The sequence below is a fragment of the Petaurus breviceps genome, unplaced genomic scaffold, assembly GCF_028583685.1.
Source record: "Petaurus breviceps papuanus isolate PSGF00001 unplaced genomic scaffold, PetGlider_PUasm1.0 400, whole genome shotgun sequence".
In the NCBI taxonomy this organism is placed as follows: domain Eukaryota; kingdom Metazoa; phylum Chordata; class Mammalia; order Diprotodontia; family Petauridae; genus Petaurus; species Petaurus breviceps.
In genome coordinates, this window is record NW_027186316.1 from 4,449,377 (window position 1) to 4,475,592 (window position 26,216).

Sequence of the window (26,216 nt, forward strand, 5' to 3'; positions counted from 1 at the left end):
TTGGTGGGTATCATTTAGAAGGACTACTTCAAATACAGGCTGGACTAGATGGTCTCTGAGGTCTGTTCCAACTCAGATTCTGTGATTCTATGAAATTTGTAGAAGCTTCAACATGAGTACAATTGTCATTTTATCCTCTGACGACTGAATTCAGATTTTCCTCAGTCGGAAAAATGCATTTCATTAAAAAAGAAAGAAAATTTTGCAAGCAAGAATCAGCAGACATTTGCCTCCCAACTTCTGCTAAATGACCTTTTCCTCAACAGGTGAACCTGGGGATGTCAGAGCATTGGTAGGGGACAGGAAGAATTAAACATGAAATCCTTCCACAAGTGTTTCAGTAAGAAATCCAGTGGTATACCACTGGAATTGCAGCGATCTTCAAACCATCTCTTGACAACAACTCTCTTGCTGTTTTCAAAAGCTGAGGATCCAAGAAATTGTGTTCAAATCAAAATCATTTCAAATCTACCTGAGAAGCCCTGCCCTAAATCCTTTGGTTTACTAGAGATCACTTCGCCATGCTAAGTATCACCCTTTAATTGATCTGCTTTCATACATCTCTTCTGTATATACTATTTTCTTTAAATTATATGTGTTGGGGGAAAGCACCCGTGCTAGATGTATCTAAAAAAGGGGGTACATGTTCTCAGGACCCAACATGTTCTACTTGACCAAACAGTACTAATCACAAGAGCACACCACAAGTCAAACAAAGCTAAAACCATAAGTAAAGGGGCTTTCTGTTATAAAAACTGCTGGATTCCATCCATTCCTCCTCCTTAGAAAATTGTGTAAATGAGAGAAAGCAAGAGAACGAAAGCTACTTGAAAAATCACATCTTGATAATGTGACATAGTACAAAGAGGGCCAGATGGGTCAGGAGAGACTTTAGCTCCAATCCCACCTGACACTTATTAGCTGAGTGACCACAGGCAAGCTCCTTAAGAGTCTCTCAGTCTGTCTCCTCATCTACAAAATGGGGAAAATAATGCAGAGTGGTCCAGTGGAGAGAGATTTAGATTAGGGTCAGAGGATCTTGATTCCAAAAGTGGCTCTATAATTTACTGCCCCTTCAGGGTTGGGCAAATCATTGCTTGTCTGGGCCTCAGTTTCCACATCTGTCAGATAAAGTGGCTGGACTAAATCTCTTAAGATGCCTTTAGGCCTAAGTGATCTTACCTTGAGTAGCTACCTCAAAGAGTTATTGTGAGGAATAAATGAGAATTGATTTATAGTGCTTTATAAACCTTAAAGCCACATATGTATTTGTGTATGTGTGTATGTATATATATATATGTGTGTGTGTGTGTGCGTATGCCAATCATATCACCTATTAAGTGACAGATTGTGATGTTGTAACACTGAAGAGAACACAAGCCCTTTTCCAATTATCCACATTGATCCACTGGCAAGTCAGGCTTTCAAGTTTGATGCTGCCTTCCCTGCTCTATTGACGTCTCAACATCTCCTACTCCGTTCTATTTACTTTACATGGAGCCTGCAGGGAAGCTTTTTGAAATCTAAACCCTTAACCATCTTTCCTCTTGCAGGATGAGCCAAAGAGAACAGTTCATAGACTGATGCCTGGGAGAAGAGTAATCTATTGCCAGCAACACAGAGTGTGCTGAGCTAGGAGGGCAGGATGGGAAAACTAGAAAACCTGAGTCAGGTCTTCCCACTGTAGCTTCATTATTTTGTTTGAAGCTAATTCCCAGATGACCTGTCTGTATATTCAATCGTAAGACCACTTATATATAAGGTTTATAGTGTTTTAACTTTTCAAATACTATTCACATCTCATTTAATCCACATATCTGAGACAGATGGGGGAGGAGGTAAATCACCACTTTTACAGATGAGGTAACTGAGGCACAGAGCAATTGTGTCACTTTCCTTAAATCACACCACAAAATATTGGCAAAGAGAGAATTGTAAAAGAAAAAAATAAAACAAAAGCCCCTCAGGTCTTCTGACTCCCAGTCCAATAAACAAAACAAAACAAAACAAAACAAAATACATTCCACAGCAGAAAAATAAAATTGATTACCTGATTACCCACATTTCCTCCTCTCTCAATGACAATAATTAGGATTTTATTGTATTTATACGCCATGGGAGAAAACAGAATAATCACTTGTCATCATGAATCTTTCAAATGAGAAGTTAGCCACCCAAAATCAATAATCAATCAATCAATCCACATTTCTTAAATGCCAGACGCTGTGCTAAATACACAGTTGATTACTGCTCAATAATATTAAGCCTTATTAAATCCCAACAAATATTTGCAACATGAAGATCAACAGAAGAACACAAAAATTTAGCCTTTTAAAACTGAAAAAAGTTTCTAACACTGTGATTTTCCCCCCACACATCTTCTAGTAAGAAGATGCAAGAAAACACCACAACCCTGAGTTTGAACTACTTAAAATAAGGCACAATCATGTAGAGAATCTAGGCCTTCACATTCTAATATTGTTTTAAGTTAAAATAGAAATTTTAATAAAGATTACAAGCTGGTAAATAAATAATCAAACCTGAATTCAGCCTTCTCTTAATGATGGCAAAAATTACCAGTATAGCTCACATCCCCCAAATATTTCAGAGACAGGCTAAATACCTCTGCTCTCGTATACATTCAATAATAAAATTGCCAAATACTACTATGCCCACTTCCACCAAAATGACTCAAAAGTCACAAACCTTTTTTCGAAGAAGTACACTTGAAGATATCACCTTTGGAGAAGTCAATGCTTACGTAAGTGCCACTGTCCGGAGCTGAAGCACCATTCTCCTGGTGAGAATTTGGAGCAGCTGAGCTGGCCTCCCTTTTAGCAGCTGCATCACGTAAACTCAGGGCGATGTAGTTGAGACCATTCTGAAAGCCAGCTGAAGTGACCCTGGACATCTTCATCTCCTCAGAATCAGAAGCACCTTCACCGCATTTGAACCAGATGCTGTCAAAGGATGCAGAAGTCTGCCTTCTGCTATCAGAAAAGAGAGAGGAAGGTGTGGCTACAGCTCCTGCAGCAGAGAAAGTTTCAGAGCTGTGGCGTCTTCTGCCTTGTGGGTCAGGCCGGCCCACCTTCGGGACAACTTCTGGCTCAGGACTGAAGTCAGGAAGGGAGAAGGTGCTGCCCTCAGGAGATGTGTCGGCAATGTGAAGGCGATTTACAGCAGAAGAAGGGCTATCGATTTTGACAGGTTCGTTGCTTTGGGCAGCAAAAGGCACGGCTGTTGTTGCTGTTGGCTTGAAAGACATTTCAGTGTAATCGTCATCCACATTAGTTGGGGTGCTAATGCGGGCAGCAGCACCAAGTGGTCGTCTAGCACAGTCCACACTTAGCTGATTTCGAGGGAGGCTGGAACCTGAAACTGCTAAGGAATTGGCTAGCTCCTTTGCAGCTTTTGGTGAGTTAACATCAATGGCGAAACTCACGTAATCAGAAAAGGGTGAGTGTGTGTGGTCACTGCTTGAGCCGAATGAAGACGGGGAGCATTCGGCAGAGAGGGAATACGGTGTATTGCTTGCTTTTCTGCTAAAGTCAATGTTGATGTACTCACCAGGACTGTCCCCTTCCATGGCACGCTCATATATTCTCGGAACACTGCTTCCTCTTGTGCCAAGGGGAAGTTTGGTAGGTCTTGCAGCCCTCCTCGGTGGGAATCCTCCGTCTGAAGCTCTTATAGTTGGAGCTTTAGGAAGGTCCTTAGGTGGTAAGGCTTCATTGTTAGCCCTTGGGACATTTTCAGAGACGGTGCTTAGGAGTCTTCCAGGTGATGCCATCGGGACATAGTCGCTGTCGTCACTCTGTTCGGTGATAGTTTTGAAACTTTTTGGCAGAGAGAAGAGCGAGCTCAGACTTTTGGAGAAAGAGGGAGGGTGCAGAGAATGTGCCTCATGGGACTGCTTTGGAGCCATGGGATTCCCGGGGGACATATCCATGTATTCATTATCATCACCTTTATTACTAGCTCCCTTGGAAGTGAACCCTCTTCTGCCAGGTGACAGGCTAGCTCTCGGGAACATCATCATGTATCCTCGAGAGTCCTTTTGAGAGGATGACCAGGAACTGTTGTGTTTGGAGGCAGAAGCACTTTTAGGAGCCATTGGCAAGTAATCACTGTTGCTTTTGAGAGAAGCGGCAACTCCTGGCATCATAGGCATGTAGCCTTCATCCTCAGCTTTGTTTCTGCTTTGGCTCCGGTTGGACCCATTCTCGCCGAACTCGGGTTTGGGGGTCTCTCTCGACCGGGACGACTCAGAAGGAAACAACAGCCTGGGGTTGCTAGCAGAATCCTCATCGAAAGGAGTAGTTTGGGTTGTTTTTTGATGCATGGTTATTAAAGCTGCTGGCTTAGGCAGGGAAAAAGTTCTTTTCTTAAAGAACTTTTCAGCTTCCATATGATCACCCCCGGCACTTTCATTTGCGCGCTGTTTGTTCATTGACATGTACTCGTTGAAACGGTGCTCTTCTCGGATGGGCGGTGTGTTGCCCAGGGAATCCGGGGTATTGCTTCTCACTCGGAAATACCTCATGTCTCCAGGGCTGGATCCGTATTCATCAGAGGAGACAAAGCTTCCATCACCCGGGGACCCACACATAGAGCTCGAAGGCCTGGCCACGGTGTCTGGGGCTGGGCTGGTCCCGGTGGGAAAGGGAGACACTGGAAGGGAGGCAGAGCGAGCATGACAGCAAGCATTGAACGCAGCACGAACGTACCTGCCGCCTTCGGGTCGGGCCATCATTCGGCCGGGGTTCAGCTGCATCAGGCTTCCGGTGACCGTTCTGAAGGGTCTGTCCATGGTGCCTTCGCCCTCGCTGGAGGTGCGGAATCGGTAGGTGTTGCCCTTGCAGGAGGGCGGGGTGCTGGCCATACTGTCGGTGCGGGACCTGCGGGACATCCCCAGACAGGGCTGCAGGTAGCCCAGGTGCCTCCTGGTGGAGAGGAAAGAGATGGGGTTGGTGCAGGACGACTGGCTCTTGCTCCGGGGCCTGAAATCAGCAAAGGCCTTGAGGGCTTTCATGGTCTCCAGGAAGGTCTCATGCATATGCTGAGCCACCACGGAGTCGTCCACCTGCATCCAGATCTCCCCGGGGCCGATGGATGACGATCTGCCCACCTCGAGAAAGAAGAAGTGCTCAGAGTGGCCGCATCGGCGGATGCTGAGCAGCTGCAGCTGCACGCTGGCCACATCGGAGTTCAGGCGCACCAGGTGCACCTCCTTGCTGGACAGGCACAGACGATAGATGCCGCTCAGGTTCTTGCTCTGGCCCAGCCCCTTGGGTTTCACCTGCACCTGCCACACCTCCTTGAAGGTTCCCTCCTCGTCTACCTCCTCACCTACCGCGGGTCCGCCGCCGCCGCCGCCGCTGCCGCCGGCGGCAGCACCCCCTTCATCGGTGGCCGCGCCGTCGCCGCCGCTGGGGCCGTCTTCGCCGTCACCGGTGCCGGTGCCCGAGCTGCGCGTCTTGCTCTGGCCCATCAGCAGACTCAGCGCTTGGTACCAGCTCTCCTGTTCCTGTTCACTCTCGGCCACCATGGCGAAGTAGTCGTCCTTGGTGTAAAGGGCGATGAGGTGGCGGTGCTTGGCATCGGCTCGGCGGCTCACCGTGAAGCACTGGTACAGGGGGATAACGCGCTTGGGCGGCACGGCGGGGGGCGCGCCCGCGGAGGCGCCCGAGGAGGGGCCAGCCGCGGCGGCGGCGGCAGCCGCCGCAGCTGCGGCGCGGAGGCTGCTGCGGAACTTCTTCTCGCTCTCGTAGTACTCGAGGCGCGCCGGGGCCAGGCGGCTGGCCGTTCGCAGCACGAAGTAGCGCTTGTGACCGTGCTTCTGCTTCCGCAGGTAGCCGCATTTGCGGACATCGTCTCCAGCCGCCTGGAGCAGCTGCGTTAGGCCCGGGTCCCCGCGATCCGGGGAGCAGCAGCGGGCGCCGTCTTCTGCGCCCCTCCACATGCCGCCGATGCCTCTGCCTCTGCTGCTGCCGCTACCGATGTCCCCGCTGCCACTGCCGCTGCCGCGGCTGCCAAAGGAGAAGGAACCGGTACCCGAACCGGAGCCGGAACCGGAGCCGGAGCCGGAGCCCGAACCGGAGCTCGAGCCGGAGCCGGAGCCCGAGCCCGAGCCGGAGCCGCTGCCGCTGCTTCTGCTGCTACTGCTGGTGATGGTGATGGTAATGGTGCTGCTGCTGCTGCTGCTGCCGCCGCTCCCGCTCCCGCTGCTGTTGCCGCTCCCGCTCCCACTGCCACCGGGCACCGGGGCTGGTGTCTCTTTCTCAGCCTCAGTCTCGGGCTCCAGCCGCCACCTCCGTACCCCTCGCTCCCCAGCGGCGGAGTAACTCGCCATGGGGCTGCGGGCTCCTTTTAAGGGGCCCGGCGGGGCGGAGGGGGCGGGGGAGGAGGAGGACGAGGGGAGAAGGGTCGCTCCCGCCGCACGTCTCACCCCCTCCCCCGCCCACTACACACAGAGCTCAGCAGCAGGCAAAACAACACGTGACCGCGGACTCACGCGGCGGTGGCGGCGGCGGCTCCAGCCACTCAGGCAGAGGAGCTAGCGCGCCGCTGCTGCCACCGCTGCCGCCTCCCGCGGAGGTGTATATGTATGTATGTACGTGTGTGTCGGTGTCGGGGCGTGTGTGCAAGTGTGTGTAAGTGTGAGTGTGCAAGTGTGTAAGTGTATGAAAGTAAAAGCGAGTGACCAAGGGGCGGTCCCCGGTCCCTCGGCCCCCCCGCCCAGTACTAGCTATCCTGGCCAACCGAGGCCCGGGAAACGGCGGAAGGAGGTGGGGCTCCCCAGTCACGCCGGCCCGAGCTGGTTGCTGCAAAGGGCTCCAGGGGGCGGGAGCTGTCCCGGGCCGGGGAGGAGGGAGGCGGGAGCCTGCTCCCCGATTGGCTCAGTGGGCGAGGCTGGGCGGGGCGCCGAGGTTAGGGACGAGACGGGGACTGCGGAGTGGAGTGGGTGTGTGTATATGTATGGGGGGGGGGGTGTGCAAGTGTGTGTAAGTGTGGGTGGGGGGGACAGAACAGGTGTGCCCATGTGTGTGGGGGGGGGGGGACGGTGGGGGGGGAGGGGCGGCCCGAATGGTCTCTGGCTCGCCTCCGTTGGTTTGTTTGTTAGGCGAGGCGAAGCCAGGTGAAGCCCCTGCCGCCTCTGATAGGCCGGCCGAGGGACCAATGGTAGCTTTCGCTGGGGAGGTGGCGAGCGGGCCCGCTGGAGGAGAGAAAGGGTGTGGCCAGAGAGAAGGGAGGGGCAGGACCCTGGAGAGAGTGGGATCCTCTCAGGCAGGTTCTTAGTATGAACACCCCGTTTACAGCTGTGCGCACACACATGGGCAAGCCTGTTCTGTTCCCCCCACCCCGACACACACACACTCACAGAGCCCCTCAAGTACCCCGCAGGGTGGATTCATCGCCTGGTCCCTGTCTCTTACCCCTCTCCCTGCCCCGCCCCTCTGTAGGGTTGGGCGTTAGATTCGGCGTACCGCGCGCTGCTCAGGGAGCCGCCCCAAAGAGGGAACGGTAAAGAGATCTTTGATCCTCTGTACCCCCAACCCGAGGTCCATCCAAACCCCACAAACAAGCTTGATACTAGATCTCAGCTGGAGGAAGCAGGCGCGAAGTTGTTTACATCGAAGCAAAGGGAACTTTTCCAGTATGGATGCATGCCTGCACATAGAGGGAGACACAGGTTAGCAGAGGAACTAAGCCCTGGGTGCATAGATTCAGGATCCCTGTGTGAGGGCACATATGAGGGAGTCCCCAAATGCTACAGCCATGTTGAAAAAATGGGGCTGTGATCTTCAGTAGGCTTAAGCGATCACATCTGCCAGTGGGAAGACGATGAATGCTGGGGAAATTACCTTTAAAAGAATCCCTAAATGAGACGGTCCCCTTCCCTTGAGTGAAACTGAGGCACTTGTCTTTGTAAAAAAGAGACTAGTAACAAGAACAGATGAGGGTACTTAGAGTGTATACGGCATTCCCGATATCAAGAAAATCTAAAGCTCGGACTTGAAACGACCCTCAAGAGGCCGTGTAGTTCACACTATACCTAAGAAAGAATTTCTTTTCGAAGATGCCAAGAAGTGGTCAGCAGCAATCGTTAATTGTTAGAATGTGTATTTATTAAATGTCTGTGCCAGGCACTATTCTAGGTGCTACAAATACAATGTAAACATTCAAATGGTACATATATTTACTTGTTAAAAGAGGGGATTGCTTTGTGGAGGGAATGAATAAGGGAGAAGACACACACACACACAAATAAACAGAAGAAAACAGGGCAATTTTTTTTCATTCTGGTGTTAAAGCTAACACACACTTAAGAACAAGACTATATATGGCAGATCACTGCTTCATATATAATCCTCTTTTTTGTCTGTATATTGGAATGTTTGTGTCTATTAAGATGTCAATAAAAAAAACACAAAATTGAAAATTCAAACAGTCCCTGATGTCCAGTAGTCTACATTTTACTGAGTGAAAACAGCACGTTCATAGGTGAATTAATACAAAATCTCCACAAACTGAAGCCATTTTCTGGGGCGGAGGAGAGTTCTAAGTAGGGGGAGGACATCAAAAAAGATCTGTTGTAGGAGGTAGCACTTGAGCTGAGCCTTGGAGGGAGGGAGGCTCCGGGAGACAGAGGTGAGGGGTGAGCACATTGCAGGCATAGGGAAACATCTTGTGTAAATTCATGGAGGTAGAAGAATGTCTTGTATAGGAAACAGCAAATAGCCCAGTTTGACTGGAATTTTGAGTGTGAGAGAGAGGGGGAATAATGTGAAATCAGTCTAGAAATACAAATTGGAGCCGGATTATGGAAACTTTGAAATGCCAGCAGATTGTCCTAGAGGTAATAGGGAACCACTGAAATTTCAGGCATATGACATGTTCAGATCTGTCCTTTAGGAATATCATTTCAGCATTTGTGTGGAGGATGGACAAGGAAAGGGAGAGACTGAATACTAGGAGGCTACAGTTCAGATGACAGCTGTTGAAGACCTGAACTAAGGTGGTGCTTGAAATACATGGAGGAAAGGGGAGTGAGGGGAGAGATGACTTGTAGAATAAACAAGACTCAGTAACTGAGTGTCTAGGGGGGGAGGGGGGAGAAGGGGAAGGAGAGGGAGTAGGTTCAGTAGCTAAAGAGCACTTGCTAAGATTTGAGCTTAGCTCCTGGAATTCCAGAGCCTTTGCTTTCTCCACCAATTTATTCAACTATTTGAAGGACTTAAACCTGCTCCCCCACCCCACCCTGAAAACTCTACCGCTGACTGGGGTCAAGCTGAGCAAATGGAATACTTACTCTTTCACATGACAGCCTTCCCAATAGTTGAGGATATTAGTGAAGACAAAAACATGGAGATTTTTGTGGAACTTCAAGCTGACATCTCAACCCCAGATTTACCTTCATTGGAGAGGGTGCCTGTTCCTCCTATGCAGATTAGAGGTGTTCCAAGTGGCCTTGATGAGTTGTTTTGACAAAACCAAATGAGCCATCTTACCCGATAGCCAAAATTTTGGTGATGTTCCTTTCTGCACCTAGCTAGACTGAGGTGGTAGTGGCATCATGGAAAACACACACACAGACACAGGCTCCAGAGTCAAACTACCTGGGTTCCCTAGCTGTGTGATCTTGCCAAGTCACTTCATTTCACTGTACTTTGGTTTCTTCCTCTGTAAAGTGAAGGGATCCTAATAGATGGACACCAAGCTTTGGGCTCTAGATTGAGGATCCTCTGTGTGACCTTGGGCAAGTCTCTTCACCTCTCTGAGCCTCAGTTTCCTCTTCTGTAAAATGAGGGGTTGGCTAGGTGGCCTCTGAGGTCCCTTCCAGTTCTAAATTTATAATTCTATGATACTTAATAACAGCATCCACATCGAAGTCTTTCCATCTTGGTAGATCCTGATAGAGCTTGTGCTCCACAGAAAAAGCCTTTGAAAGATTAGGGTTACTTCCATACCATGATGAGGCATCGGAAGAGAACAATTTAAGACAATCAAAACTAGGGACCACTGTCTGTGTTTCTTTGGGGGAAAACTTACAAATTCTTCCAGCTGCCAGAGTAAATGCAGCCCCTAAATGTCTTAAACGAGGGTTGCAACACGTTTTGTCTTCTATTAAGGCTACATAGCCAGCTGTCTAGTCTAATTCGAAACCAAAGTATCAAAAGGGTGACCAGGTTTGTAAAAGGGGGTATTGGCTTTCAAAAGAATGGAACATCAGTTCATAACAATCCCACAGGGGCATGTGCAAAGAGTCCAACCCTGTGATTTTCTTGCAGCTCACTCCTCTCCTTTCAGAATCTAGTTTATTACACATAGAAAGAGATTTCCAGAATTTGCACCCACATTGTTTATTCCAAGGGAAGCTTTTTGATTTGAAGGGATTACCCATATTTCTTTTGTTTGCAGCATATCAAGTGGAAGACTTTTATTTTTCTCATATTTTTGTCTGTTTACAACAGAATGTAGTATATCTCAGTTTCACATCCAAAAAAGTGTAGGTTTTTTTTCAGTTTGTGTGTATATACATATATACGTATGTATGTATAAATACATATTATCTCTATAATATGTATCAGTAAGTTAATAAATATTTATTGTTCCTGCCATGTGCCAAGCACTGTGCTAAGTTTTGGGGATACAAAGAAAGGCTACAGTCTAATGGGGGAAATTAACAGGGAAAAAAAAAGCTGAGAAGTGGGGAGGGGAAGAAGAGGGGAGGACCTTCTCCCTTTGATGTAAATCAAAACCTGTCAAAAAATCTGATACTAACAACATTAACAATTTGGCATCTCATAATTTATAATGAGTTTTCATACAGGTTTTAGCAGCAAATTAAATTTCATGTACTGTGTAAATGGGCTAATAGTAAACCCAGTCTCACATGCCACAGCTGTGGGCTCATCGATTCATTGTGGCCAACTAAATCTTTGTGGTTGTCGATGAAGCGATGGACACTTATTGCTTGGATGTGACAGGTTTTTTTGCTCAGCACAACAGAATATACAGTTGACCAGTCAACAGCTGATGTTGGTGTCAAGCGAACCAACCAAACTGGAAGTATCATACTACTGAGGAGGAGATATGAGGTTCTGGCTTTAATACATAAAACGTTTAGAGCCTAGATATCAATAAGCCAAGAAGTATTTCTTTAGATAGTGTAGGTCCTCATTCTTTCTTGTGTATTCACAAATTGTTTAAAGTGTTAGCAAGTTGAATACTGTTTCTCCTTTCCCTCCCTCACACAAGAATGCCTTAAATGACTTTCTTTAGTTGAAGTTGCAATTTTGGGGGGCTTTTGTTTGTTTTTTTTCATTTTGGATTATAGCTTGAGCTCCTTTGCTTTTTGGAATACCCAAATCTATTCTGTTATTTCTCATGACTGCAGAGTAAGTGGGCTGTGGTATCTTCCTAGCTCATAGTATCTCTTCTTGCTGCTTAAAAATATGTTGTTTCATTTAGAAATTGTGAAGTTTAACCACTATGTGCCTAGGAATTTTAAGGGTGAGGTTTTTCTCGGGTGGTGATCTTTGGATTTGGTCAGTCAGTATTTTATTGGATATATTTGAAAGATCTGGGCAGTTTTCTTATTTTATTTTCTGCAGTACAGTATTTGGACGTTTTTGATTCTTAAGTCATCACTGCACTTCTTGTCTTCGAGGTCAGTTATTTGGGCTTGTGCAGAATCCATGTGTTCTTTCCTGTCTTTTGATTCTCTTCTGACAAATTTTTCTCTTCATTTTTCTGTTCCACATCTGTAACCTTTCTGTCTTCTATGAATATAACATTCACATCTATTTTTTCTATCCTGTTTGTCTTCTTTAATTCTGCATTAAGAGCTTTGCTTTTCAAACCTTAATTTACCCCTATCATTTAAGAAACACATTCGTTTTTGTTATCTTGTTAAAAAAACACCAAATATAAATAACATGGGGAAGGATGGGAAGACTTATATGAATTGATGACAACCAAAGCAATCAGACTCAGGAAAACAATATACACAATGACCATAATAGTGTTAAGGAACAATGACACAACTAACCGGAATGCTTGGCTTCAAAGAAGGCATATGAAAACACACCTCCCTCCCAACTTTGCAGAGATGGGAACTGACTATAAATATGTAACTCCGTATATACTATTACACTCGATTAATGTTTTGGTTGGTTTTTCTTCTATTTCTTTTTTCTTCTTTGCCACAAAGTATAGCTCTCTGGATGGGAAAGGAAGAAGGAATATATTGGAAAATAAAGGCATTATAAAAGCAAAATATATCAACATATTTTTCTTTAAAATTTTATTATTCTTTTGAACTATTCTCGAGTTTTGTGCTTTTGTTCCATGATCTTTGGAGAGTCTTATTTTCATCAGGGATTTTTGGATCATTTCCCTTTATAATATAACACTTATTCACTTTTTTCTGGCCTCTCAGTAATATTTTCACTCATTTCACCTGTCTTTTTGAGTTGCTGTTGGTTTCCATGCTTGTGAGATAGATGTGTACTTAAAGATTTGTCCCTTGGACTTTTAATCTTTCAGCCTTTCTCTTGTGCTCCCAGTGCTTTGTCTCTGGTCTTTTTTACTTTTAAGAACCTTCCAATGTTTCCCAGATACCCCCAGAGATGGGCATCCTCAGCTTCCTTAATTTGGAGGGTCTGAGGGATTAGTGTGAGTCCCTGACTAGGGTGAAACCCAGGAGCAGAATTCCCCCAGCTTAGGTTCTAGTTTCCTTTTTTCCCCTGGGCATGGAAGCTCTTTCTCTTCTGCATTATTCATGTTTCTATCCCCTTCCTCCACTTGTTCTCCCTTTCCTTTGCATGGCTGGGCAAAATCACTGTCTGCCACCTCTTATGGAGCATCAGGGGACTGGGGCAGAATTCTTATTGTGGGGGGCCTGGGCAGCTAGTCAGGGTCAACCAGACCCTGGAGGACAAGCTGCTTGTACTAGCTACAACTGGCATGTGGGGTCTACATATTACAGTTGTCCAATGTCATTTTATAAGGTTTTCATCCTATGTGGCACTTAAATCTTATCTCTGGGTTCAACATTAGCTGCTCTGTATCTGGCACATAATTCCTTTTCTAAGGTTATTTTATTGGAAACTTTGTGGAAAATACCCCATCTTGTACATTCCCTGGACCTATGATTTCACTGGCATAGGGAGCTCTCAGTGGAGTAACTCCCTCTACAAACACAGATCTCAGCGACTCTGCAACTTCTGGTCTTAAAGGGCTGCCTGGGGATCTGTGAGGGAAGTGACTGATCCAGGGTCACAAAGTCAAGATTGGGCAGAGTTAGAACTTGAACCCAGGCCTTTCTGCCTCTAAGATCAGCTCTTTATCCATGACCTCACACTGCCTCCTGAATGAATAAAGGAAAAAAAAATCTCACAAGCATTTTGTGCCTACTTCTGTTCTGGGCACTTCCCAGGCTACAAATGCAAAAGTAAAGAGAGTTCCTGCCCTCAAAGAGCTTACACTTTAACAAAGGGGAGTGATATTAGAAAGCTACTGTGATGGTGAATAGGGCCATAGAGGGAATAGATTGACAAGGCCTTTCCAGGAACAATGGCAGTTGTTTTAATTATGGTACCAGAGCTAGAAAGTAGAGCTGAGGGGACAGAAAGGGGTACACGTTGGGCAGAAAGGCTGCTGCTGAGATGGTTTATAAAGGGAAGGTCAGCTGGAGCTGGTCCCAGTGAAGCAACCCTTAGTCACCCTAGTGATGCCCCAGGGCAGGTGTTCTGGGCAGGGAAGGGTAAGGCTCCCAACGACTTGAACTCCGGGCCAGGCAGCATGGTGTCTGGTGAAATATAAAGTGTTCTTTTTGAAACCAGGTGATGTATATATTATATAGATAAAATGAATCCATCTGGAGAGTCAAATTGTGAAGGATTTTCAAAGCCCAGCAGAAAAGTTTTTATGTTAGCCTAGAGGTAAGAGAGAACTGGTGAACCAGTAAGTCAATAAACATTTATTTTTTGTTCTTTTTTTGTTGTTGTTTTGGGGCTTGTTGGAGGGGGAAGGCAGGGCAGTTGGGGTTAAGTGACTTGCCCAAGGTCACACATCTAGTAAATCTTAAGTGTCTGAGGCCGGGTTTGAACTCAGGTGTCCTGACTTCAGGGCAGGTACTCTCTTCACTGTGCCATTTAGCCACCCCTCAATAAACATTTATTAAACACTTAATGATGTGCCTGGAACTATGCTAAGTGCTGAGGACACAACAAAAGGCAAAAAAACAAACCCCAACAGAATCCCTGCTTTCAAGAACCTCCCAGTCTAATGGGGAAAACAACATACGAACAGCTATGGACAAACAAGCTATGGATGGGAAAAAATAAAAAGAATCAGCAGAGGGAAGACATTAATGTTAAGGAGGATTGGGAGATTTTAACTAAGACTTGAAGGAAATCAATGATTTCCTTCTCCCCCCCCCCCCACAGGTCATGGGGGAACAGAAGCTAAGTGAAAATGCCCCAAATTGGAAGATGAAGTGTCTTGTTTGGAGAACATCAGGAGATGAGTACCACTGGATCTCTGAGGGATATGTGGGGAGGTGTGAGAAGACAGAAAGGTATATGTGTGTATGGGCAGGTTATGAAGGGCTTTGAAGGCCCAATGATTTTATATTTGATCCTGGAGGTGATAGGGAGCTACTGGAGTTATTGAGTAAGGGAGTGACATGGAAGATCACTTTGATAGTTAAATAGAGGAAGTACTGGAGAGGGGAAAGCTTGTGGTAGGCAGATCAAACAGCAATAGTTCAGGTGTCAGGTGAGTAGGACAGTGTCAGAGGAAAGAAGAGGGGTACATTGGAGAGAGGTCACAAAACTGAAATCAACAGGCCTTGGCAACAGATTGGATATGGGAGGGTGAGAGATAGTGAAGAGGTGAGGATGATTCCTAGTTTAAAAGCCTGAGGGATTAGGAGGATGGTGTCACCCTCTATAGTAATGGAAGGAAAGACAATGAGTTCCGTTTTGAACATGTTGACTTTAAGATGTCTGCTGGACATCCCATTCTAGGTGTCTGAAAGGCAGCTGGAGATGCAAGATTGGTTGTCAGCAAAGAGATTGGGGCAGGACACATAGATTTGAGAATCATCAGCATAGAGATGGTTTATCATATCAGCAGCCTATAAGATCACCCTGTGAAGTATCGAAGGAGAAGAGAATCCTGAGGGATGCCTGTGGTTAGATGGCATGATGATGGATGAGGATCCAGCAAAAGGAGACTGAGAAGGAGGTAGGCGAAGAGCCAGAAGAGAGTGTCCCAAAAACCTAGGGAGAAGACAGTATCAAAGAGGAGAGGATGATCAATAGTGTCAAAAGTTGTAGAGAGGTCAAGGAGAATGAGAACTGCAAAAAGGTCATTGGGGAATACTGTTGTGCTATAAGAAATGATGAGCAGGCAGATTTCAGAAAAACCTGGAAAGACATGAACTGATGCTGAGTGAAGTGAGCAGAACCAGGAGAACAGTGTACACAGTAAGAGCAACATTGTGCAATGCTCAGCTATGACCCACTTAGCTCATCTCAGCAATAGAATGATCCAAGACAATTCCAAGACTCACAACGGAAATGCTATCCACATCCAGAGAAAGAACTAAGGAATTTGAATGCAGGTCAAAGCATAGTATTTTCACCTTTTTGTTTGTTGTTTTTTTTCCTTTTCTTCTGTTTCTTCTTTCACAACAAGACTAATGTGGAAATGTTTAAAATGATTGCACGTGTATAACCTATGTCATATTGTTTGCCATCTTGGGAAGGTAAGATGGGGGAAGGAGATAAAATTTGAAACTTACAATCTTTTTTTTAATTTTTTATTGATTTATTTTTAGTTTTCAACATTCATTTCCACAAGATTTTGAATTACAAATTTTCTCCCCATCTTTTCCCTACACCCACCCCAAGGTATCAAGCCTACTGAATACCCCTTCCCCGAATCTGCTGTCTCTTATATCTTCCCCCATCTCCCCCAATTTTCTTTTTTTTTTTTTCCAAATGCTTTATTAACTTCTGGTTTACTTCGTTTTCCACCAGATTTTGGGTTACAAATTTTCTCCCCGTTTTCCCCCTACCCACCTCCCCAAAATAGCAGTCCCCCAGGAAATCCCCTCCTCTTATTTCCCAGTTACATGTAAAATAGTATTAATAATAGTGTACATTTTTTTAAACATTTGGTTTTAAAACTTTGAATTGCAGATTCATTCCCTTCCTCCCTTGCCACCCACCCTTACTGGGAAGATAAGCAATTCAATATAGGTTGTTCATGTGTAGCTAATACAAAACATTACCATAGTAGATATATTGTAGAAGACTGAATATATTTCCCTCCCTCCTATCCCATCTCCCACTTGATCTATTCTCTACTTTAGTCCTGTCCCTTTTCAAAAGTGTGTGCTTCCAACTTCTCTCCCCACCCGTCCTGCCCTCCCTTCCATCATCCACCCTCTCATCCCTTTCCCCCCTACTTTCCTGTAGGGCATGATACCCTATTTAATGTGTATGTCATTCCCTCCCTGAGCCAAATTCAAAGAGAATAAGGTTGACCTATTCCCTTATGCCTTCCTGTACTTCCTCTCCATTGCACCCATTTCCCCTTGCCTCTTCTATATGAGATAGTTTGTCCCATTCTGTCTCTCCCCATCTCCTCTCATTATATTCCTCTCTCACCTCTTAATTTCACCTTTTAAGTATCATCCCTTCCTATTAAATTGATCCTGTGCCCTCTATCTATGTATGCCTGTAAACATATATATATATACACATGCACATATGTAATCATACACCTATATACCCTTTGATAAAGACTACATATATGTATGTATATATACATATATATGTATGTATGTATGTATATATATATATATACATATATTTCTATTCCCTTCAACTATTTTCCTACTGAGAAAAGTTTTATCAGTTACAATGATCATTTTTCCATGTAGGAATGTAAACAGTTCAACTTTGATAAGTGCCTTATGATTTCTTTTCCCTGTTTACCTTCTCATGCTTCTCTTGCTTCTTGTATCTGGATGTCAAATTTTCTATTCAACTCTGGTTTTTTCTTCAAGAATACTTGAAAGTCCTCTATTCCACTGAATGACCATATTTTCCCCTGAAACATGATACTCAGTTTTGCTGGGTAGGTGACTCTTGGTTTTAATCCCAGCTCCTTTGACCTCCGAAATATCATATCCCAGGCCCTTCGATCCCTCAGTATAGAAGCTGCCAGATCCTATGTTATCCTGATTGTGTTTCTACAATATTCAAATTGTTTCTTCCTGGCTACTTGTAATATTCTCTCCTTAATTTGGGAATTCTGGAACCCGGCTATAATATTCCTAGGAGTTTTCTTTTTGGGATCTCTTTTCAGGAGGTGATTGGTGGATTCTTTCAACCTCCATTTTGCCCTCTGGTTCTAAAACATCAGGGCAGTTTTCTTTGAGAACTTCCTGGAGGATGATTTCTAGGTTCTTTCTTTGATCATGGCTTTCAGGTAGTCCAATAATTTTTAAATTATCTCTCCTGGATCTGTTTTCCAGGTCAGTGGTTTTTCCCATGAGATATTTGTCATTGCCTTCTATTTTTTCATTTGTTTGGATCTGTTTAATATCATCTTGATTTCTCCTCAAGTCAGTAGCTTCTCTTTGGTCCATTCTAAATCTGAGGGAATAATTTTCCTCAGTGAGCTTTTGAGATTCTTTTTCCATGTGGCAAATTTGTCTTTTTAAGGCACTCCTCTCCTCATTGCCTTTTTGAGCCTCTTTGCCATTTGAGTTAGTTGGTTTTTTAAGGTGTGATTTTCCTCAATCAGGCTGTTGACTCTCCTTTCATAATTTTCTTGCATCGTTATCCTTTCTCTCCCCTATTTTTCCTCCACTTCTCTTATCTGCTTCTTTAGGTCCTCTATGGCCTGTAACCAGCTCATATTTTCCTTTGAAGTTTTTGGTGCAGGAGTTCTGACTTCACTGTCTTCCTCCTGTTCCATGCTTTGATCCTTTTTGTTCCCCAAATAGGAGTCTAATGTTGGATATTTCTGTTTGCTTTGCTTCCTTTGCCTGGTCATGTCTCCCCTCAGTCACTTGACCCCTGGGCTTTTTGCCACAGTAGGACTCTGCCACCAGACAGGGGAGCTTCATTCCAAATGCTGGGGTTTTCTCAGCTGCCAGAGGTATATCTAATACCTCTAGGTATATATCTAATACCCATCTAGGGTGTCCTCTCTGAGGTCTCCACATGCTCTGGCAAGCTGGACACACACCCCAGGACCTCCACCCTAGACTGCAATCCAGATCCAAGAAGGTTAAAGCAAGAGCGATTACCCCTCAGACTGGTTGCTTGGTCCCCCTACACTCTGCAGGCCAAGAGCTGAGGCTGCAACGTGGCACCGGCGCAGCACTATGCTGAGGCAGCTCAGCAGCTTCTTGCCCTGGGGGGCAAAAGCCAATGCTCTCCCAACTACCAGTCCCAAAGTCCACACTGCACTGACCTCTCACTTTGTCCTTTGCATCTAGGTGTTGATAATTCCGGAAATGGCCACAGCTGCTGGTGATCTGGATTCCCTCCAGCCAGTGGTTGGTCAGGCCTGCCTGGGGCTAAAACCTCTGGCTCACGTGGGCCTGGGCTCCGCTCCCAGAGTGCTGCGCTGGCCGATTCCTGCCAGCTTGCCCGGCTGTCCTCAGTGGGAGGTTAGCTTCTCTGTGTCATTTTGTGGGTTCTGTAGCTCCAAAGTTTGTTCAGAGTCCCCTTTTATGTGAATTGGGGAAGGTGGAAGCTGGAGCCGGGCAGAGGTCCTGTTTCTACTCCACCATCTTGACTCCGCCCCCCCCCCCCGAAACTCACAATCTTATAAAAAATGAATGTTAAAAACTATCTTTACATGTAATTGGAAAAAATAAAATATTATTTACAATAAAAAAGGTCATTGTATTTGGAAACTGAGGGATCAATGGTAACTTTGGAGAGAGTAGTTTGGGTGAAATGATAAGATCAGAAGCTGAATTTTCGGGAGTTCCAAAGAGGAGCAAGAATGGTGGTAGCTGTTGTAGAGGGCCTTGGCAAGGAATTTAGATATAAAGGGCAGAAGAGATGTAGCAGGGATGGAAGGATCAAATGAGGAAAGAAGCAGAGTGTCCTAGCCTTCAATAGACAGTAGCTACCAGAATTTTGATTGGGTAGTAGACATGTCTACATGTCAACATGGCTTGAATGAACCTCAGAGGAGGAGAGGTTACTGAGTGACAGTGATAGAGGGAGAGCCTATAATGGACAATGGGGAGTAAAGAGCTTTCCAACACCCCAAAAAAACTAGTGAGTAGTGGGCCAGTGCTGGGAAGGAAGACTGGGTCATTAGGAGGGAGCTAGCTTTCAGTGATAGCCAAAATGTGGAAGGATTGGGAAAGGAAAAGATCTAAGATGAAAGCAGGTTTGTTTTCTGTGGAGCAGGTATTCCAGAGAGCACAGTGGAAGGACTGGGTAGACATTTACATTAGAGGGGGACATTTACAGGGTTGAAAGGAAGAGGAATAGTAATAACAGATAAGGCAGTAGGGAACGAGGTTTGAATGATGACTTCTGGGGATTCCGAGACATTGGGATGGGAAAGGTATGACCAAGAGGGAGTTTCTTAATGGTAAGGAATCAATTTAGCTAGATTTTCCTTGCCTATAGGGGTTTGGCCTCAGATTGGAGTGCTCTCAGGATCTTAAGCAATTCAGGTGAGGGGATAGATACTCAGAGATGAAGGAATGTCATTACTCCCCTTCCTTCAAGGTAGGTGATCAGGCTGGACACCTGATAGAATGACTTTTCTCTTCTTCCCTGAAAGAAAAGGTTCCTGTTCTGGTCCTCTTCCTGAGGGATACTGGAGACCAGGCAGGAGACTAGCATAATGAAATTATGTTTTCTCCCCTCTTCACTTAGGCAGGAGGAGTGTGACTGATGGAATGATATTTTTCCTTTTCTTGAAGGATCAGAGACCAAGCAGGACTACTTCCTAAAGCTTCTTGAGCAGGCCAGTGATGTGATCAGGTCCGTGTTTTAGGAATATTGATTTTTCATTAGTATGGAGGATGGGTTGGAGAAAGGAAACTGGAGGTGGGAAGGCCAGTAGTCCAGTGAGGCTCTGATGAGAATCTGACCTGGTAGAGTGGTTGTATGAATAGAAAGGAAAGGAGAAATAGAAGAAGCTTTGGGGACAGATGTCAATGAAATGAGCACAATGTCATCTACACCCAGCATCATCCTAATGGAATAAGATATTACAGTCTGACCAGAGCAGGGTACAGCAGGGTTATCATCTCATTACTCAAGGATGCCCTGACTCTCCTAATGGCCCTCAAGAACACATTGGTTTTCTTGGCTATAACATCCCCCTGCTGACTCATATTCAGCTCACAGTAAATTCAAACCTCCAGATCTTTTTCCCGAGCCACTGATGTCTAACTAGGTCTCTCCCTTGTAAAGCCTTTTGAATCAAAATATACAACTCCACATTTATCCCTATCAAATTTAATCTTAGATTCATTCATGCTCAAACCTGTCAAGGGCTTTTTGAATGCTAACTTTTTATTTACTCTCCTTGCAACCTTTGTGTGATCTGTGCATTCAATATGTAGGCCTTCTGTGTCTTCATCCAAGTCATTGATAAAAATATTGAACAACACTTGACCTAGGACAGATCCCTGGGGCACTCCACTGGAGACCTCCTCTAAAGTTGACATTGACTATTAGTAACTGCTCTTTGAGTCTAGCTATTGAACCTGTTCTAAATCTGTATAACAGTACTATTGTCTAGCCTTCATCTCTCCATCTTTTACACAATAATAACACAAGAGACTTTATCAAACACTTAACCCTGTGGAAAAAAGGCAATAAAGTTCACCTGGAATGACCTTCATGGAACCATGCTGATTAAAACAAAACAAAACACTATTTCCCTTACTAGATATTCACTGTCCATCTCTTTTATGATACACTGGAATTTCTCCAGAAATTGGAGTCAAGCTCATTGGCCTATAATTTGCAGATTCCATTCTCTTCCCTTTTTGTGAATTCAGACATTTCTCCAGCTTCAGTCCTGTGGCATCCCCCCTCCTCCATTCTTGGGGTCTTTCAAATACATTCATTCATTTCAAACACATCACCTTGGTGGTGATGACAGCAATACCACCTGCCATTTCTCTCGGTGCCACAGAATGTAGTTCATCCCAAACAGGTGTCTTGAGTTCATCAAGGGCACCTAGATGCCCTTACTTATCTTGGATACCCGTTCCCTATTGGCCATATTTGTTCCCTCCTTTCCACTTCGAAGAACTTTCCTTGGCAGAGAAAATGGGAGGAAAATACACTTCCTATAGATCCTTATCTCTTCTGGTTTAATTTCTAGAACACACATTTCCATCAAGGAGGATCACAATTGGCCTCTGACTTAGTAGCCGGCCAAGCGACTTGCCCGAGACACACAAAATTCATTAACTTGCTTGGGGTCATACAGGAAATAAGCGACCTGTGTAAGAATTTCAGTCCATGTTTTCCTTGCTCATATCCTAATACTCTATGAGCCATATGATCAGTCAGCAAACATTTATCTATGGGCTAAGCACTGGAGATAGAAGTATAAAAAAGAAAGACTGTTCCTGCCTTCAAAGAGCTTACAATCATATGGAGGAAATCATAACACATGAAAGGAAATTGAAAAGGTGTGTGTTGGGGGTGGAGTAAGAAGGCACCAGTGTAAGGGCATGATGGAAAAGGTTGGGTGGGAAATGATCAGAGGATCAGGGAATTAGAACTGGAAGGGACCTCAGAGGCCAACTAGTTCAACCCTTTCATTTTATGGAAGAGGAAACTGAGTCCCAGAGAGGTGACCATGCTACACAGGTTTTTGGAATGGAACTCCAGCCCTCTGGTTTTAGACCCAGTGTGTATTGACTCTACCATGTTGCCCTGCCAGGGTGTCTATGTAAGGATAATTATAATGGTGAATATGTGAAAGTATTCTGAAGAAAGGCACTATATGGGAAACTTCAATCTCCCCTTGTTTGAAAAATGTCCAGATTTTTCTCTGTGAGGATTCAACAAACCCAATTTAACAAAGTGCCTGTGATGTACAAGGCTTTGTGCAAAGTGTTGGATGATGGGGCCAAGGAGTAATAAACATACACAAAGGTCACCATTTTCATTTCCAATGTCCTTGTCCCATATAACTTCATAAACCTGAACTTACTTATCCTTCAAAGTATGAGAGAGCTGAGATATTCTTTTTTTTTTTACCATTTAGATGAGCCATAACAGTGTCTTCAAATAAGTGTAATTAATGCTCATGTTTAATTTTATGTAGCAATCTCAATATTGTCATGGAAGAAGTCATTGTCCTAAACTCAGAGGAACCAGAAAACTAGGGAGAGAGAACTGAGTTATTAAATAACTGAGCGCTAAAATAAATATAGGAGAACCTCATTCTAACCCCGGTGTCGGGACAGAGTAATACTATGCACATTATAGGCTTCCTGTGCTATATTTAAAGATCAACTCTAATGATCACCATGTACACAAGAGATATGATTTAGTTGAAGTGTAAATGGAATCAGTGGTGTAAGGAAGCATTTTATAATGGGATTTCCCCTTATGGCTTTCCCACAATGGGAGTGAAACCAGCCAACATTAATGCTTTTGACACATTAGACTATCTGACCAAATCAATATGTTAACCATATCCTCTCGATTCTGAAAGTCATTTCAACCCCAGAGCCCTCACGAGGAGTCTAGTATTAGAGTCTGGTGTGCTGTCAGAAGCATCAATAGATTTCAGGGGGTCCAAAAAGACATTTCCCCCCAATAGCATTGTTTTCCTTTGCTATCCCATGTATTTTACTTTATGTATTTATAACCATGATTTTGAGAAGAGGTCTATAGGTTTTACCCTGTCCGACTGCCGAAGGAAAGAGTTCTAGGACACAAGAGAGGTTAAGAACCTCTAGGCTATCTCTATAAGGTTGTGTTATTGTGAGTTTGGAGGGCTGGTAGAGCTATGGTAGGCTACTAGAGATTATGACTTTAAAATTTTTAATGCATTTTAAAAATTACTATTCAATAAAGGACAAGATACCAGGTTGTAAAAAGATTTGTGTGTGTGTGTGTGTGTGTGCTGTTTAGTCTGTTTACATATATTTCCTTTCCTTGTAAAAAATGAAGTTATCTTATATGTGTAGTGAACTTTAACAGATTCAGTGATCTCCAAGTATTCCTGTTGTCAAAACCAGTTCTAGATATATTTTTTGAAATACAGATGTAACTGACAAGATAAACCTAAAAAGATAAACAATGGTGAACAACCCAAGGGGGTTAACTAATGATCAAAGCCTTTCATATACTGAGTAGAGCTACACATATTTTGTTGTGTTTGAGACTTTCTGTCTTTTACCTCCTTGGGGTCAAATCACAGGTTATAGACATTTTAGTCACTTTCTTTGCATAATTCCAAATTTCTTTACAAAATTTTACAACTTAACCAATATTAGTGAACCAATCCTTCCATACCCCCTCTACCACTGACTTGTAGATGTATAATTTTTAACTAAACAGGGGATCAAAGTGACCATAAAAGATAAAACAGATGATTTCAGTTATGTAAAATTGTACATAAGCAACATCAATGTAGCGAGAATAAGAAAAAAAATCAGTTAATTGAGAAAACAATCTGCTTGATAAATATTTTTTGTCTGATAGAAGTTTGACATCCTATATATAAGGAAATGAAATAAATACATGAGAATAAGAACTCAACTCCTCCCCCCCCCCAAAAAAGAAAGGAATAGAAAAACTTAAATATGAAAAAACAACAGGTTGTGAGGGAGGCATGAAGTCCAGAGAGAGAAAAAGGAATATGATTTTATAAGGCAGAGAGGAGAAGGGTACTCCCCAGATTTCATACAGGAGTAGATTTCATACCTGTGGTCTGAGGCTCACATAGTGAGTTTGCAATGACAGAGTTCCCTGTAGATCTGCCAATGAAGTTAGGGCACGTCCTACTTTGTGAAACAATATGGCTGAAGTGGTCAAAGATATGAACATGCAGTTTTCAGAAGAAAAAAAATACTATCAACAACCATGTGAAAGAATGCTTCCAATCATCAATATTTTTAAAAGTATGAATTTAAAAACAAAACGAAACTCTGGTTTCACCTTGTATCCACCAGATTGGCAGAGATGACAAAATACAAAAATGGAAAATGTTGGAGAGGCTGTAGGAAGACAGTTAGAGCAATTTATTATTGGTAGAACTTCAGATTGGTCTAATAATTCTGGTAAAAATCTGTTTATATTGAAAAAAATCACTGCACTATAAATATACTTTGACCAAATGATACCGCTACTAGGCATATGCCCCAATGAGGTAAAAGACAGAGGGAAATGCCCTGTGTATTTATATTCATATGCTTATTTATAGAAATACTTTTTATAGTAGCAGAGAATTTGAAGGAAAGTGGGTGCCATTCAATGGCAGAATGGTAGACAGGACTTCTGATCAAGACAGCTGCTTGAACAGGAGGCAGACTCCCCAGCTCCCACATACCTGCTCCAGAAAATTGCTGAACTTTCACCAGGCCAAGTAGTGCTAAAGAAATTCAATGAGAAACTACAGTGACTTCTATGCCAGAACTTCATAAAGTCAGGCAGAAACCTGAGGGCAATAGGAAAGGGGCATCTCCAGAAAAGCCAGCATTAGCACTGGGTAGTATCCCAACATGACCAGAGATAGGACATGTAATAGACTTTATGTTCAGAGGCATCAGGAGTTGAGGGCTTTCTTGAGAAAGCCCCAGGCAGGGGCCTTGGAATCCCCAAGGACTATGGTAGACAGTTACCAGTCTGGTTCCACTGCACTCAAACTGGAGTAATGCAACCCCAAGAGCCCTGAGGTCCCTAATACTCTGTCCTGAGATATCAGAGAGGACCCTGAAGATCCATCTCTCAAAATTTCAGATCCAAGAGGTGGAGGTCAGCACAGGAATTCTGGGAACCCAAGGTGAGTCCCAAGAAAGTCATAACCCCCCTGCCTCCCACCAAAGAACAGCAAGGAGCAGAGCCTGGCCCTTGTACAAAACCCCAGTTCAGGAACTAAAGCTGGAGAGAGAAGAAAATAAAAGAAAACCATAATTGTTATAAACAAAGTATTGCAAATTTAGAATTCCCCCAAAAGCAAATATAAGCAACTCTAATATATGTGGGATTGTGTGAATACCTAGAATACCTAGAAAAAATGACACAAGAGATTTTTAAAAATGAAATACAAACTCCTGAGGACAGGAAAATGGAAGGAGAATAGATAACTTAGAAAAGAAAGTGGTAAACCTTACCTTAAAAATGGACTCCCTACAAACTAGAATTGACCATACTGAAATCATTGAATCCATGAGACAACAAAGCATATTAGAAGAATGTAAAAAGATTGAAAAATAGAAGAAAATGGAATATATGTGGTTATTTAAAACAATTGATCTGGAAAATAGGTCAAGGAGAGATAATTTAAGACTCACTGGACTTCCTGAAAATCATGGTAATAATTAAAAAAAATTTTTGGTCTTTATTAATTTGTTTGTTTACTTTTAGTTTACAAAATTCAGTTCCACAATTCCTTGAGTTTCAAATTTTCTCCCCCTCCTTCCTCTCCCCACCCCCATGGCAGCATACAATCAAGTATAGGATCTGCAAATACTTTCACATTAGACATTAATCAGGTTATAAAGAAGGATTGTATAGGATGGAATGAACAATGGGAAAGAGGAAACAAAACCAAACAAGAAAAAGAGAGCAGGTAGTTTGCTTCAATATGCATTCAAACTGTGTTTTTTCTAGTTTTTTTCTCTGAATGTAGACATCTCTCTCCATCATGGGTCTTTTGGAGTTGTCTTATAACCCTGCATTGCTGAGAAGAGTCCAGTATATCAAAGTTGGTCAGCACACATATGTTGTGTCTGTAATTGAGTACAAATTTCTCCTGGTTCTGCTCTTCTCACTCAGCATCAGTTCGTATAAGCCTCTCCAGGTAAATATGAAGTCCATCTGCTCCTTGTTTCTTATAGCACAATAGTATTCCATTACATTCATATACCACAACTTGTTTAGCCATTCCCCAATTGATAGGCATCCCCTTAATTTCCAATTCTTTGCCACCACAAATAGAGCTGCTATAAA

The 26,216-nt window shown here is 43.9% G+C and overlaps 1 protein-coding gene across 1 annotated transcript in view; it reads right to left on the reverse strand.

Annotated features, from left to right (window-relative positions):
- The window catches only part of IRS4 (insulin receptor substrate 4), a 35,907-nt gene extending 29,192 nt beyond the window's left edge, over positions 1-6,715 (reverse strand). Inside the window, exon 1 of the mRNA XM_069100422.1 lies at positions 2,707-6,715. Within this exon, the coding sequence (XP_068956523.1) occupies positions 2,707-6,352 (3,646 nt within the window). The 5' untranslated portion in view covers positions 6,353-6,715. The remainder of the gene's footprint in view (positions 1-2,706) is intronic.
- Between the last annotated feature and the right edge of the window lie 19,501 nt (positions 6,716-26,216).